This window comes from Aptenodytes forsteri, unplaced genomic scaffold, assembly GCF_000699145.1.
Source record: "Aptenodytes forsteri isolate BGI_AS27 unplaced genomic scaffold, ASM69914v1 Scaffold15, whole genome shotgun sequence".
NCBI classification, from domain to species: domain Eukaryota; kingdom Metazoa; phylum Chordata; class Aves; order Sphenisciformes; family Spheniscidae; genus Aptenodytes; species Aptenodytes forsteri.
This window is the reverse complement of record NW_008795129.1, coordinates 24,561,813-24,576,289: the sequence shown is the minus strand read 5'-3', so window position 1 is coordinate 24,576,289 and position 14,477 is coordinate 24,561,813. Positions and strand designations below refer to the sequence as shown.

General features: G+C 40.6%; 1 protein-coding gene across 1 annotated transcript in view; it reads left to right on the top strand.

Annotated features, from left to right (window-relative positions):
- The first annotated feature begins 1,070 nt into the window (after window positions 1-1,070).
- CUNH10orf90 (chromosome unknown C10orf90 homolog) overlaps window positions 1,071-14,477 on the top strand; it is a 63,491-nt gene continuing 50,084 nt past the window's right edge. The window contains exon 1 of the mRNA XM_019471652.1: window positions 1,071-1,236. Coding sequence (XP_019327197.1) covers window positions 1,071-1,236 — 166 coding nt within the window. The remainder of the gene's footprint in view (window positions 1,237-14,477) is intronic.

Here is a 14,477-nt window from a genome sequence, read left to right as displayed (position 1 = left end):
GCAAACCAGCTTGAATCACATATTTTTAAGACCTTTTTCCTTAGCGATTTCAAATAATTTCTGCAGCTATTTTCTACACTCTCTTGTTTGCCAGTGTCCTATTTACAATATGGATACCAAAACTAACACAATATTCCAGTGCTCTTCTTAGCAATATCAGATAAAATGTTATACATCCCAATAATGCATTATATAACTGCATAGGTAATTGATTAAAAAATCCTTCATTGTGTTCAATTATTAGTTTTGTGATCAATTAATCAGAATTATGATTATTTTATTGTTATTATTTTCAGTTATTGTAGATTTCTAGATGGTAAACATTGAGGAATAGTGCTACTGCTAATTATTTAAAAACCTAAATAAAAATTCAAATATCACCTTCAAAACCCTATTTTAAAAATAACACTGCAATGTATGACTATTTTTTTAAAAAGTAAATTATATTTTTGTTGGTTTTCATTGCAGATTTTTTTTTCCATATCTTGTACTTAGAATGCAAACGTTTTGGAAGCCAGGTGTTAGCTATTTAGCAGTCCAAGAGGTCATTACAGAAATATGTGCAAAACCACGTGCGAGCAGCATACTTGGAGATTTCCTCTTAACTTTCCTCAAGAAGCACTCAGAAACAAAGAGCCCAGCTTCAATATTTAAGTCAAGAAAATGAAACATTCATGTGCTATAGCTAGATATTGTTGCTGTAGCCGAATGACCTGTGCCTGCCTGCCTAAGGTTGGGAACGCACAACTGAGTTTCTATTCTGGCTGTAAAACCTGCATTTAGGGACACAAATTTTAACCAATCAGACTAAATAAATCAGCAGGCCCAGGTTTTATCATCACAGATAACACTCATTAATCCAGCAAGCTTTTCCCGAAGACAAAAGACAAAATGAATTGCTTCATTGGAGTTGCCTGAGCAGCATGCTAATGCGGGGAGGTGGAAGGCATGAATTATTCATGCTCTTGCAGCCTGAGCAGGCAGATCCTGGCTTTTCCTGTTACCATTGCAACAAGTGGCGGCTGGCCCGGCTGCACTCGGGCCATCGCACATCCCCGGAGAGCACCGAAATGCCTTCTGGAGAGGGAAAACCTCCGTGCCTCCGCCGTGCCCGACACAGTCGGGTGGATTTTCAGGTTAAGCCTTATGCAAAATGGACCCGGGAAACACAGTCTTTTGTAACTCAAATGTACTTGACCATAAACTACTCTTCTTGGAAGAAAACAGGTTGCTTCGGTAAGTTTGTGCCACTTTTGACGTTTTCTGAATCTGCTGTAAGCTCTTTTCAGTTTACGGTAACTATAACGTGCAGTGTTTTACCAGTCTTTCTAAAAACAGTCTGCATTCTTTTTGCTTTTAAAATGACTTAAAGAAGCCTAAAAAGGCATGCAATATCTTTATTTTTAACTCTAGAAAATATGTAAACAGTATCTACAGAACTGACACTAAAGTTATGATCAAGCCTTCTTAAATTAGCTTGTATTATTTAAATTTTCAAATCCCTGTAGCACACTACTAAACCAAAATATACTTATGATCCAAGTCTGATTTCTTGCAGCCAAAACTGAGACTAATGTAATTCAGTGTCAAACTGGAGAATCTGAAAGAACATGTGTTACTTTTCGTACGAAATGTTGGTTCCCTGTTGTAAGTGTAACTTGTGTTGCCCTTTATTCAGCTAAATACATTTCTGATTGGGTTGGGAACAGGAACTGAAACCTGCATAACATTCTTACCATGCACTAACTATTCTGTTGTATCATAAAATAGTTGAAAAGCATTGGTAACTTACACAATTTTTCTAAGGATAGGAAGGAGATACATTTTGTATGTAAAGCATATGGCAGTGATGAACTCAGGCTAGACTTACCACTTCTTTATAAGGTGAAAAGCATCAAATTTATTTGCTTTATTATTCTTTATCAGTATACTTACCTATAATATTTGTTTCAATTGTTTGTCTGATTTTTGTTATTTTCCAGTAGTGATACTATCGGCATTGCCTGAGAACTCTCAGGTAACTCACTACTTGGCACAGTCAAAAAATTGATATAAATAATCAGCTCCCAAGAGCAGATGCCATAGATAGGAGCATGAATATGAAATGAATCATGAATAAGTTTTGATTGTGGATAACAAGCTCTCCCTCTTTTTATTTGTGTTTTTTTTTAATTACGTAGTTCAGATTCTGCTGCTTCTACTTTATTTTCTTTGTTTTGATCATAAAAGCATTTCATTTGACATCCAAAAGACAGCCAAATTTTAAATGGATGAAAGTACAGCATAATGATATCTAGTGCTAACAGTAATTAAATGCCCTATGTTTTAAGAAAAAAACAAGAGGTGAAAATAGGGATATGTAAATAACAGGAGATATGCAAACAATGGATGTAATCCTACACTCCTTAATCATGGGAGTAATCCTTATTCATGTAGGTAATCCTGTTGGTGTCAATAGACTCACATCAGTAGGTGCTGTAGCATAAGGCCCATATTTTTCAAGGAGATAACAGTGTTTTACCTGTTTTTTCTATATGTAATTCTAAGTTCAGATTCTGCTGCTTCTACTTTATTTTCTTTGTTTTGATCATAAAAGCATTTCATTTGACATCCAAAAGACAGCCAAATTTTAAATGGATGAAAGTACAGCATAATGATATCTAGTGCTAACAGTAATTAAATGCCCTATGTTTTAAGAAAAAAACAAGAGGTGAAAATAGGGATATGTAAATAACAGGAGATATGCAAACAATGGATGTAATCCTACACTCCTTAATCATGGGAGTAATCCTTATTCATGTAGGTAATCCTGTTGGTGTCAATAGACTCACATCAGTAGGTGCTGTAGCATAAGGCCCATATTTTTCAAGGAGATAACAGTGTTTTACCTGTTTTTTCTTTAATGTAATTCTAGCAACACAGTTTTTAGTAATGTGTTTGAAAGTGTTAGTGATAATATTAAATTAGACTTTATCAAATATCTGGTTTGCTTCTAAAAGTATAAAAGAGCAAAATGGAATAATGTATTAAATGTGTCAGTAAGAAGGTACAAACCCCACATTTTATTAGAGATGTGCTTGCAGCGGAATAGCACTACTCACCCTGTTGACTGTATTTGTAGATTACTTTTTGGTATGAGGTATATAAACTTTTCTTATTTTAGGATAGGATGTAACTTTAGCAAAAAATCACTATGACACCTGATGTCTCATAAAGTACATTTGGGTGTCCCTAAAAGTGATGTTAATAAATATTGTTCATCTTTCTGATGGAAATACATGGGTTTTGTGGTAACGTCCTGTGAATATTTTTATTGCTGTTATGGTCTCTGATCTTGCCAAAATAACACCTGCAGTTCTGACTTGGGAAAAACGCATTTGTATAAATGTTGTGGTTGTGTTGCCCTCCTCATCAGCCCAGCTTGGCACTTCTGAGCTTTCCACTCCAAGACCATATAGTGCTGCCTTGTAATCCAGGATGGGTCTTGGGAGCACCTGTGTGCCCTTCTCCAGGCAGTGCATCTGTTAATGATGGAAAACTAATTACTTAGAAGTTTTTGGTACAATAGGGTTGAGAAGTATAAATAGTCATGAACTGTTCCTGGTGCTCTGCAAGCCATCAACCTGTGTTTGTGCTGGATGCCAGCAGTGGTAGTGTGGATATGAATGTTACTTTATAACCACTGCAGTCATTGCTATGTTAAGATGCTTCCTCTGTGGAAATATTCTCTTCTGTGCACCCTGAAGGGGCCAAAATAAAAATGAAGTAAAAATGCAATGGATGATGGTTCCAGATGGTACACAAGACTTACAGTTAAGTGAAGTTGGTATTAAGTACCTGTTGGCTTTTTGTTCGTTGCATTGAGATATCAAGAATGAACTTTTTATTCTTTACTCAGCTTCAATACACGGCAAAGATTTTAGTGTTTTGTATTTGCAAATGAGATATGCTATATTATTAGCATCTATTTGCACAGAGACATTGTATAGAAACAGTTTAAAGCTGAGGCTAAATGGCTGTTCTGGGCAGTAGAGTGCTGGAGGCAATAAAATGACCAGTGCCAAGAGGCTGGTAGGGCAGACTGGCAGCTGCTGCCAGGGGAGAGTCTGGAGTGACCCTTGGCAGCAGCGCTTCTTTTCGCTTACTCCATGCAGGGTCCCAGTAGGAGCATTAAGTCTCTCCAGGTAAGTCCCTTTCTGTCCCCTGAGCCCTGGCAATGGCAGGAGCAACATGATTCCTAATCCTTGGACAATGCCACAAGCATTGGTTGCACATTAACTTCAACTTTATAACCAGTTTTGAGGGTACTTTTTTCTACATCCGTTCTCTTTTGTTGAATTGTAAAAAAAAATAATCACATGCACTATTTTTGTTCAAGGATCTCCTTGTGGCAATAGGCAGAGGCCAGGTGCCCATTTTAATTTTTACCACCTTTCGTGAGTTTTAGAGATGGCTGCTCATGCAAATTTATTGAAAAGTCTTTAAAATTTGGCCACAAAAAGTGCTTTAGAATGGTTCAGCTCATTTTGTATCAAAAATCATGTGTGTGGCCATTTGGAACAGCCTGGGTTTTCTTCTTTGTGCATACAAACCACGTGCAGTAAGAGGTGTTTTCTGTAATCACTGACATATCATTCTCATGTCTCTTCATTAGAGGATGCCCATGTCTCTTTTCTTCCCACGCAAGACGGAGGGCAGGGGGATGCATAGTCTCCGCTATTTCCCCAGGTTAGAAGCTCTGTGAGAGCAAAGCTATGGGTGTGCATGCTGCCAGCGATGGTAAGAGCAGGTTCTTCATGGTTTGGCAGCATTCCCTCCTTTGTGTAAGATGTATTTTGCTGCTCTTTGGGGTTGGTGACACAAAGGCAGCGCATTGCGGCCTTTGTGCTGTGGCATTGCTACGGTTGATGGACTTTGCTGTATCAACGTGGAAGCGTGCTGAGGTTTCCTACTTAGGGCTTCCATTGCAAAGCTTGTATAAATGGTAGTTAAGCTGGAATGAGATATTTGAAACGATACCGACCTCCAGTTCTAAGCCCAAGTAGTAGACAAAATAAAAGGCAAGTTTTAAAGCACAGGTAGAGGAAATTTCTAGCTGTGATTTTGCAGCTGCCTGGGAGGCTGTGGCAGATAAAGCAGAAAGACTGGAAAAACCAGTGTGTAGCCTGCACAGTGTACAGATTGAGCAAGATCTGGGAGCATGGCCCTGGGAAAGCCAAGCGCTGGCTGAACATCATCCACTTACTTACTTTACTGGTCCTCCAGGTCAGAGCCATGTAGCAAACTTCAGCTAACGTAGCATGATGTGATTGCTGGCTATGGAGCAGAGCCTGGAGCAGATGTGTCCTGTGGTTCGGCGTGTTCTTGTGGTGGGACTTGCCACATTTGTTGTGGGTAGGACCTTGGGGACAGCAGTGCCACATGTGTGACCAGGACCCAGTCCCCAGTGGAAGGGAACCACAAGACACTGTGGATTACTCAGTTTGGTCTTTAACCTTAACAAAAGACTAAACCAACACAACTACCTTAATTATATGCTTTTATTACTAGCTGCCTAGTGGCTTCTAAGTGGAAAAGCTGAGCTGGTATGACTACACATATTAAATAGGACAACTGCACAGGTAAAACTGCAATGCATATGGACTTCTTATAATAAAGGTTTTTACTTGTTCTCCACCTGTTCCTTTGCTGTAAATCCCGTTCTGTGTCTGAGAGCAGCCAGGCCTGGAGGAGCAGGAGTCCTTACCCTCTTTGCAGTCCAGCCCAACCCCAAGCTGATATCTCCCCAGGGCATATTTCAAGACTGTTGTTTTTTTATACAACATTGCTCTTCTTTCATGTGACGTTTCTGTCTTTGTATCTCTCCAGAGAGGGAGAGGTGAGCAGAGGACCGTCACACTCCAACCCATGTCCCAGGCCCAAACCTGTCTCAGATGACAATCAGTGATGTGCAGCATGCATTAATCACAGTTGTGTGATGGTGTAACACATCAGTCACACATCCCATGGCATGTAAAATTCATGCATGAAAGATTCATCCTCAAGTTTTGAATTGCATAGTTCTTTGGGAAAGTGCATTTCTTCCTCCTGGTGGGATAATCTGCTCAGGAATTAGCCGAGCTCCTGAGCAGTTTTTGTTTTGCGTGCACCCAGTAGTGACACCTAGTGATATCCAAGGAAGATTTGATTTCTTGAACAGAAGAGCGGGTAGGGGGCAAGAGGAGAGAGCCCCAGACTCTTTTCTGTTTGAATTGCAGATGGTGAAATAATTCTGAGCTACAGAAAGGGAAGTTCTGAATCTGAATGTCAGCCTTAATATATTTAAATGATGATAACTACTGAACTGTCACCTAATGGTTGACAGTAATTACTAACAGGCAGAAAGCAACTGGTTTTACAACCTGCATTTGAAGAAATCTAAGCTGTAAAGTATATTGAGGGTCCATGCCACAGCCTTGTCATGTAGCCACGGCTGACAAATGAAGCATTTCCTCCAGATCTGAATTAGCTATATTAGATGAGTAAAAAACACTGATTGAAAGCCTTTTATTTCACAGCCTTCAAGAACTGACTTGTCTGTAGTATGCGTTGCTGTATTGTGCTGTGAGTGCAATTAGCTGGAAGAGTGTGTTCACTTTCATTCATTAGTTAAGAGTGGTGTCTTTCAAAATGATCTCTAGCATTATGAGCAGTAAATGATGGTATGCTTTCAAAGGTTAAACCATTTGATTTTTTTAGTATAATTTGCTTATGTTCAGAGAAGCTACATTAGGAATATTATTAGACACTGGAGTCTTCCTCTAACTGTTATGGTAACGAACAACTGTTGGAAACTGCTTGATATTTCCATGGTTTGAGGCATCAGTGGCCCCAGAGACAAACATGTTATCTTTCAATCAAGTCTTTAATTGTTTCCTGAGTTCATAAAAGAGTTAATCTATTACTGGCAAGATATTCACTTCAGTTGTGAGTGAATCTTAAAAAACCTTTTCAGTTGCTGTCAAAATCAAGTGATCTGCGTGAATTACTCTGAATAATACTGCGGTGTTTTTCTGTAGCAACCACTTTGTCATTTTTGCTGTTTTCACATTTCCTGGCAACATGTTTCAGAGAGCTTTGTTCTTGCCATGGAATTACAGTTGCAACCCCCTCCTGTGGCACTGTCTGACACCTGACAGTCCACCAGGAGCAAGTGGGAAAATTCAGCATAAACTACTGTTGGGCATATGGTGATGACCACTGTCTATCTTGAGCATGCATAAACTTTCCTCCACTCCCTGTGAAGTATACACAGCCTCTTGCTAAGTGTTGTATCCTGACTTGTTGATGGTATATTACCATTAATAATTAGGGTCCTGCCTAGGGATGTATCACAAACAACTAAAAATACATCTTTGCTGCCTTTATATAAACCTCTCCTGATGATTAAAGACCATCAGTGCAGGCTTTGTAAGGAACAGAGGACGTAATGGTGCAGAACAAATGTACAATAAACAGTGACAAAATTACCTATTGCCAGTTATTCTGGCAGTCCTTTGGAAGATGGAGAATGGAGTCAAGAGAATATAGATACAATTTCCCTTGTACCTGTAGTATAGCCCAGGATAAACATATGGAAAAAAAAGAAGTGTTTTTAATATCAGAAGACTGAGCAGAAGGTAACGCTAGCTGCAGCCCTCATGGGTGGTGTGGAGCACCTCTTGGATTGTGTTTCAAATCTATCTGTTTGAATCTCATTGATTGTGTTTATTTTTATACTTCTATTGATTTAGACTTCTAGTGTCTCTTAGAGCTGCATACATGTAAAATAAAGTTGGGAGGTCGAGTACACAACAACCAGGCAGGTCGGGGAGATATCTTGCATGGCTTGGCTTGGAAGTCCCCATGGGGAAGCGAGGGAAAGGCAGAGCCCATGGCCGCACGTGGGCAGCTACTCTCTGCAACTCTTCTGCCTACTGTCTCTTCTGAAACCACCAACTGCTGCTTTTCAGATGCTGAGAGGGAGCCCGCTCTCCTCTCCATGTCACCAGCGCAGTGTTGATACAGCTCTCCTCAAATCCAGCATTTCAGCCATGTAGATGAAACAAATACATTCACAGCTGTCAGACGATTATACGTGTAAATCAATCCTACCCATAGCTCTTGTGCATAGTGAGGACTATTTTGGAAATGCATTTAAAATGATTTTTTAAAATTTTTTTTTCAATAATATCAGGCTTTACCAGGCAAAGTTCCCCCACAAAGTCTTACAGAAGGAGGGCACTTTTTTCCTGTGCAGTCAGTTTTTGTTAACAGATCACCTTTAGGCTAAATTATACTGAAAACAAGGTTTGATCAACAACTATGTGGCTGGCTCTCACTTTGCTAAAATTTCATTCAACCACCTTTTTGCTCATGTGACTGAGTGAATGAAAATGAGATGCCCATTAAATTGAAGGCAGGTGCTCACCTTCATTAATAATATTGTGCAGTATTGCAAAACCAGAAAAGCAGTCTGCAGTGAGGTTCTGTGCTAACCTGCAGATAACAGCACAAAATTTCTCAGCGCAATTTTAAAAAAGGAATTGAAGCAATGTGATTTCATTCTCACTTTCTACATCTAGAATTGGATGTGGATAATACAATGTGCATTGTCACACTGAGTATGATATACCATAGACTGCATTGTGGATATATCTCTCATACAATCCTTTCCATATAGAATAAAATAGTTGGACAGAGATACAGAACTTCACGGGAGAAAAGAAAAAGCTGCGTACCAGCAGGGACATAACAAATTGTTAACTGCTGCTCCAGTAGATTTAGGAGGGTTGCTATGGTTTCTTTTATAAAAATCTTCCAGCCACAGAAATGACTCTTGCAAACAATGCTGTATGTAGGTGTAAAGAACTGTATCACACATGCAGCACCAGCCCATGTGTACAGGGCCAAGCACACCAGCAAGCGTTCAGCGCTTGGTGGGTGCTGAGCATCCGCCAGTTCAGTCATTCCCTGTCCTCTCCTTGAAATTAAATTGTCATAATGCAAACTGAGAACTGCCTAGTGGTAACAGCCGTTGCTTGGTGAAAAGGCGAGCGCATCACATGGCATTGCTAAAACACATTGCTAAAACACCCCAACTCCTGTTTTCCTGTTGTATCCTCCTCTTTTTATTATCTCATATTTCTGAATTTCTCAATGCTGAAATTTTTAGGGCAAAGGCTGCTTGCTTCAGGGTTTTTTTGTTCTTTCTTTGCTTGCATAGTGCCTTGAACAACAGTTATGACCTAGTTCTGTCTTTTAATTGCTATTGCAATATGAATTTTAATTCCAACTAGAGTCCAGATGTATTGAGGATATGCAGCACATGTCAGGGCAGTGCCATTTATCTTACAGGCCAGTGTTTCCCAGCCCTTTGAATTCAGGGAGCCCTTAACCTTTTTGAAAAAAGTCTTAAACCATCATCATGTATTTCACTGTTGTCTGGTGATGGGAAATGGAGATAATAACTGTTAATCTAAATGCTAATATGTATTTTCTCTTACAGCTTAGTTTGTTTTACTGTTCTTTAAGCTTTGACTAAAAATATTAATGGAGATAAATGTGAGCCTTGTGCTTGCATTCTCCAGTGCCCAAGTGAACCTGGCCATGGCTACTGACGATTTCTAGGAGCCCATTTCTGCTTATAGATGCTTAATTTTTTTTGCTTCTTTTCATGACCATTTTTGGTGACTTATGGACATTGGTGGTAGAAGATGAGTGGGTCATCAAGAACTGTAGGTATTATGCATCTGGTGGAGATCATAACTTGATGAACAAGGTTCATCATGCTCCAAAAGACTACACTTTTTGGAACAATGTAAACTTTGGTCACAAAAAAGATCTTTATTTACTTCTCTGCACTTTAGAAGAAACACTGGCTACACTTACTGCATTTTGAGCATCCCACAGATTTCCTCTATCAGTTGACATTTAGCTGTTTTGCTTAGCTAAGATTTCCCTCTTTTGCTCCACTGAGATGGGTAGTGAAGACAAGTTATCAATATGCCTTCTACTGACTGCTCCAGAAAGGGCTTAATTTTAATCATTCTATGCCTGCAGCTTGTGAAAGACACTGGAATCCTTTGGGATGGGAAAAAAAAGCATATATAAAAACATAATTTGTTTTAGGTTAGTTTAGATCTTGAAATGCTGGGATACACTAGTATTCAATCAGCATAGAAGTTCAATTGTTCATGTTAAGGAAACTGCAAAATGGTGAAAAAATAGCAGTTTCTGATGTACACGTAAGCATGCCCTACCCAAAACATACACATACAAGGTGTGTGTGACCAGAGGAGTTTTTCTTTATATTATACCAGTTGATGTAGAATGCAGAAAAGGAGAGTCAATAATACCCTGGAGAGCCAGAGGAGGAGCAGAAAGCCGAGGACACAGCCTTGCACAAGCACTGGAAATGTGGCTGGGAGGAGAAACCCGGGGAAGGACAGCACATGGGCGTGTTTGGGTTGAGTGCTGGTAAAAAAGCTGGTAAAAGCTGGACCTAGGAGCAGAGCAGCTGGCTAGGCTGTGGCTCCACGGGCTCCTCCATAGGCAGTCAAGGCTTTGCGTCATCTTTGGGAAGGTGCATGGAAGGAGGATCCTTGACTTCATCATTACAGTATCCTCTTTCCCAAAAACTATTTGCCATACCCTGGTGCTTGCTAGCCACTCTGCCAAGCAAAGATTTAATAGCATAGCTGCTTCAAATTGTTATCACAGTGATGTATTACAGATATGACGTATAATGCTACTTGTTCTCACAGTAGACATAACGTTACTGCCTTATATTATTACTGATATTTGATGTACAATACAACTATATTTAATTAGCTAACTAAAATGCATTCCTTGCCAAGGATATGGTGAGCAGGAGGGAAAATCACCTTCTTGGAGAAATGCCTCATAGCAGGATGACTAAAAAAAGCAGACAGTACAGTCTGAGAAACAGAAATTTAGTACATTAATCCCCAAGACCCCCCAAAAGCTGTGGAGCCTTGTAGCTGAGATTTCAGAGCACAAATCAGCAATTTAGCTGTAAAATAAATCTCTTTAAAAGGAAACTGTCATGATATCACCTACAAACATTTTAGAACAGCAAATTAATCTAAAGGTTACGAGAAAGATAGCAGAAAGATGCTTCTGTGCTCAAGGGATAAGTACTTTTATGTTTGGGAAAAAGACCTTCTGTTCCTCACCCAAAGGGCTGAAGCCCTGCCTTAAGTGTAAAATTCAGCCATGGCCCAGGGAGTCATCCCTAATACAACCACGCTTATATAGTCTCCTTGATACTCACATTCACAGTGGCAACATGAGATCATTAAATAAGGTTTGATCTTCTTTTTGCATCCTCCATGGAGGCAGGAGACCAAGTTTGTTGGCCAGCAATCTGTGTTGGTCTCTCGACTCCTCTTTATGTGGTTGATGGCAATTTCTATGCTGCCATGCTGCCCAAAGCCAAAAGCTCCCTCGGCAGCGCACAGAGCCTTGCACCAGCAGCTGAGCTATTAGCAATTGCTTTCATGTACTTCTCTCCTGTGGGAAATGTGGGCTGACTTGGTTATTGTACGTGGGAGGAAGATGTGAGAGTGCGAGCCAAACACCACTGCAGGTCCCTTTTCTCTGGCAGGTGGAAAGATAAAAGGGCTTGTAAATGGATCTCTGACCCCTCTCCCATAAAACCAGGGGGTCATTTCTTGCTCAGGGCTCATCAGGAGTCTGTGAGAAGGGCCCCCTCTTGCATAGCCTCTGCTGCTTTCACCCCACAAGGCGGGCATAGGGTGCAAGGGCTGCAATGGGGCAGGACCACAGCTGCTGCAGCACCTGGCTGGGGCAAGTCTGTGGCTCCAAAATTGTGTTGTTACCTGCAAACCTCTCCCTGAACAAATGGGACTGCACAGGGCATGCTTGCGGGAAGTGTCTAAGGAAAGAGGGCTGACTGTGGGGTTGATAGCCTTGTGCAGAGTTAAAGAGCTGATTCAGTGGCTTCTTCCAGGAGCTCGTCCAGCTCAGGGAGCAAAAAGGTCAGAAAGAGCCAGGGGGGAGGAACCTGAGGCATAGCTCAGTGAGCTGCAAGGAAACTTGTGCTACTGTCTGCATTTTACAGGCTGGTAAATGAAGTCCTGTTCCGGGTCTGTGAGAAGCAGCTAAGGAAAGAGTGAGCAAGGGGCGTTTTCTCGTGTGCTGGGACTGCCTTTCCAACCCTTCCAGCCAATAGATGATCACAGCAGGTTACTGTGTAATGACTTAGTCTTAATCATCTATGCTCATTTACTGTCTGAATCTTCAGTGAGCTGCTCTGCCTCTTACTGACATCTGAATTCCACTTTATTACTTTTAATGTTGTTTCTCTTCCCCTTTGTGCTCCTCAGGTAGCAACTGTGTTTTAGCTTGTTTTCGGAAACCAGCAATAATATTTCCTGAGATGACTAATTTCTTTAATTTGTTGTTGTTCTGGTGTCTGACACTTCCCACTCGTGCAGAGCTCTCCCTGGACTCGAGAGTCTCTCTGCAGTACATGTATCCTGAACACAGTTTATTTTAATCAGGGCTCCCAGAATTCGGTAATAGTTCAGGCCAATTTCTACAGTAAATCTGAATGCATTCAGCAAAAACATGTGCAGCCAGTGATCAGACGTAATTGCCAACAATTTCACACCCACAGAATCCTTGCTTGACTCTAACATTCCTGGAGCCCCATCTTTCCCATCACCGTTTCAAGCAGGAATCTCACAGTTGCTAGGGGATGGAATTTTTTATGCACTTATATATGAAATATTTTTAGCATGAAGTGGAGAATTACCTATACAGTTTTCTGGCTAATATTTGCTGTGTCAAAATGGAAGGACCAAAATGCAGTGAGAAGCAAATCTGTATAGGTCCAGCAGCCAGGTTTGATACAGGTACTATCCAGGCATTCAAAATATTACTTGAATCTGTGTCTGCTGAATTTAACTGGAGCTCTGACAATTACAGGCTGTCACAGGAGACTTCCACTTCTGCTCCTGACTCAATTACCAAGTCTCGTGCTTCTCATAATATTACCATTGCTGTAAATAAAGTCAAGTTCATTCTCCTTTTTCTTTACTATTCTAAGGAAAAAGGAAGTGGCTGACTTCTACCACCAAGCATCGAATTGAGCCCAAGCCTCAGAGGAACTCTTGGTTGAATTTGAATTAAATATTTTTTTCAGCAAATTTGTGGTTATTGATGCACTGAGTTAATAAAACAAAGCTTCCCATATTTATTGCCCATTCCCAAATTCTTGCTATAAGAGCACCTACTACCTAAAGGCTAAAAATAACAGATATGCTTCAACAACTTAGGTCCCCTTAAAATTTTACAGACGAGAATCAGTAGTAGACACAGTACTTTAGCATACCACTAGATTATGTTTAGTGCTACTGTACTTTCCATAATGCATTCTGTTCCTTATGCAGCCCAATACTTGTTTTCCTTTTTGCCTATTATTGCATGCTGAAAAGATGTTTACATTAAGCTGTTCATGACTCTTGGTCTTTTTCCTAAGTGATTAGTTGATTGCAGCTCAATAATGTTTGAGTAGTTCAAATTATTTCTTGCACTTCATGTTTGTAGCGATCTGAGTCTGTCTATATACAACTTCTGAATTGTGTCCAATTCTGGTACTCATTAAATATGCATGTGTCAGGCAGGCTCCACTTCCAGTATAAGTGCTTTCCTTCTCTTGCTTCTCTCCTTTTCCAACTGGGGTTGCACAGGCTGATTGCAAGAAGGGGTGTCAGCAGAGGATCATTCCTGGAAGTGCTCTCCTGTTGAAATGAAATTCCTCTAAACCTGGGATTCCCAAACTGTGAAGTGCATACCATAGTGCTACTAGAATATCGTATAGGTTGCTCCCAAATGCCTTCGTAGAAGTACTTAACCAGGCTGCATGAGATAAATGTCTCCATACGGCAGTACCTCAAAAAAATATCCATATCTTGTAGAGGTCCTTGCCGTACCCCTGTGACTCTACCCCTCTTCCAGCTCAGATGAGCTTCCCCTCTGAGACACCCCAATTAGCTGCAAGGTATTCGGGCTGATGCGTGAATAAGTGGGATTGGATTTGACTTCTGGATGTCAAGGGTGGTATCAAGGATTGAGGTATGTGAGAAGTGGTAGAAAGGTTGGGAGATGGGAAATATTTTGGGGTCCTAGGTAGCTGTGTAAGGATTTGATATGGTTTCATAGAGGAAGAAGCAATTGCTGCATGTATGGACTGTGAGAAGTGGTAGAAAGGTTGGGAGATGGGAAATATTTTGGGGTCCTAGGTAGCTGTGTAAGGATTTGATATGGTTTCATAGAGGAAGAAGCAATTGCTGCATGTATGGACAGCAGGCTGTCCCCATACACCGTAAGAAGAACGGGTGGGGAAGACAACCGGCCTGGCTGAATGGGGACTCTTGCTGGGGACTCAGGAAAAAAAGGAGAGTTTACCA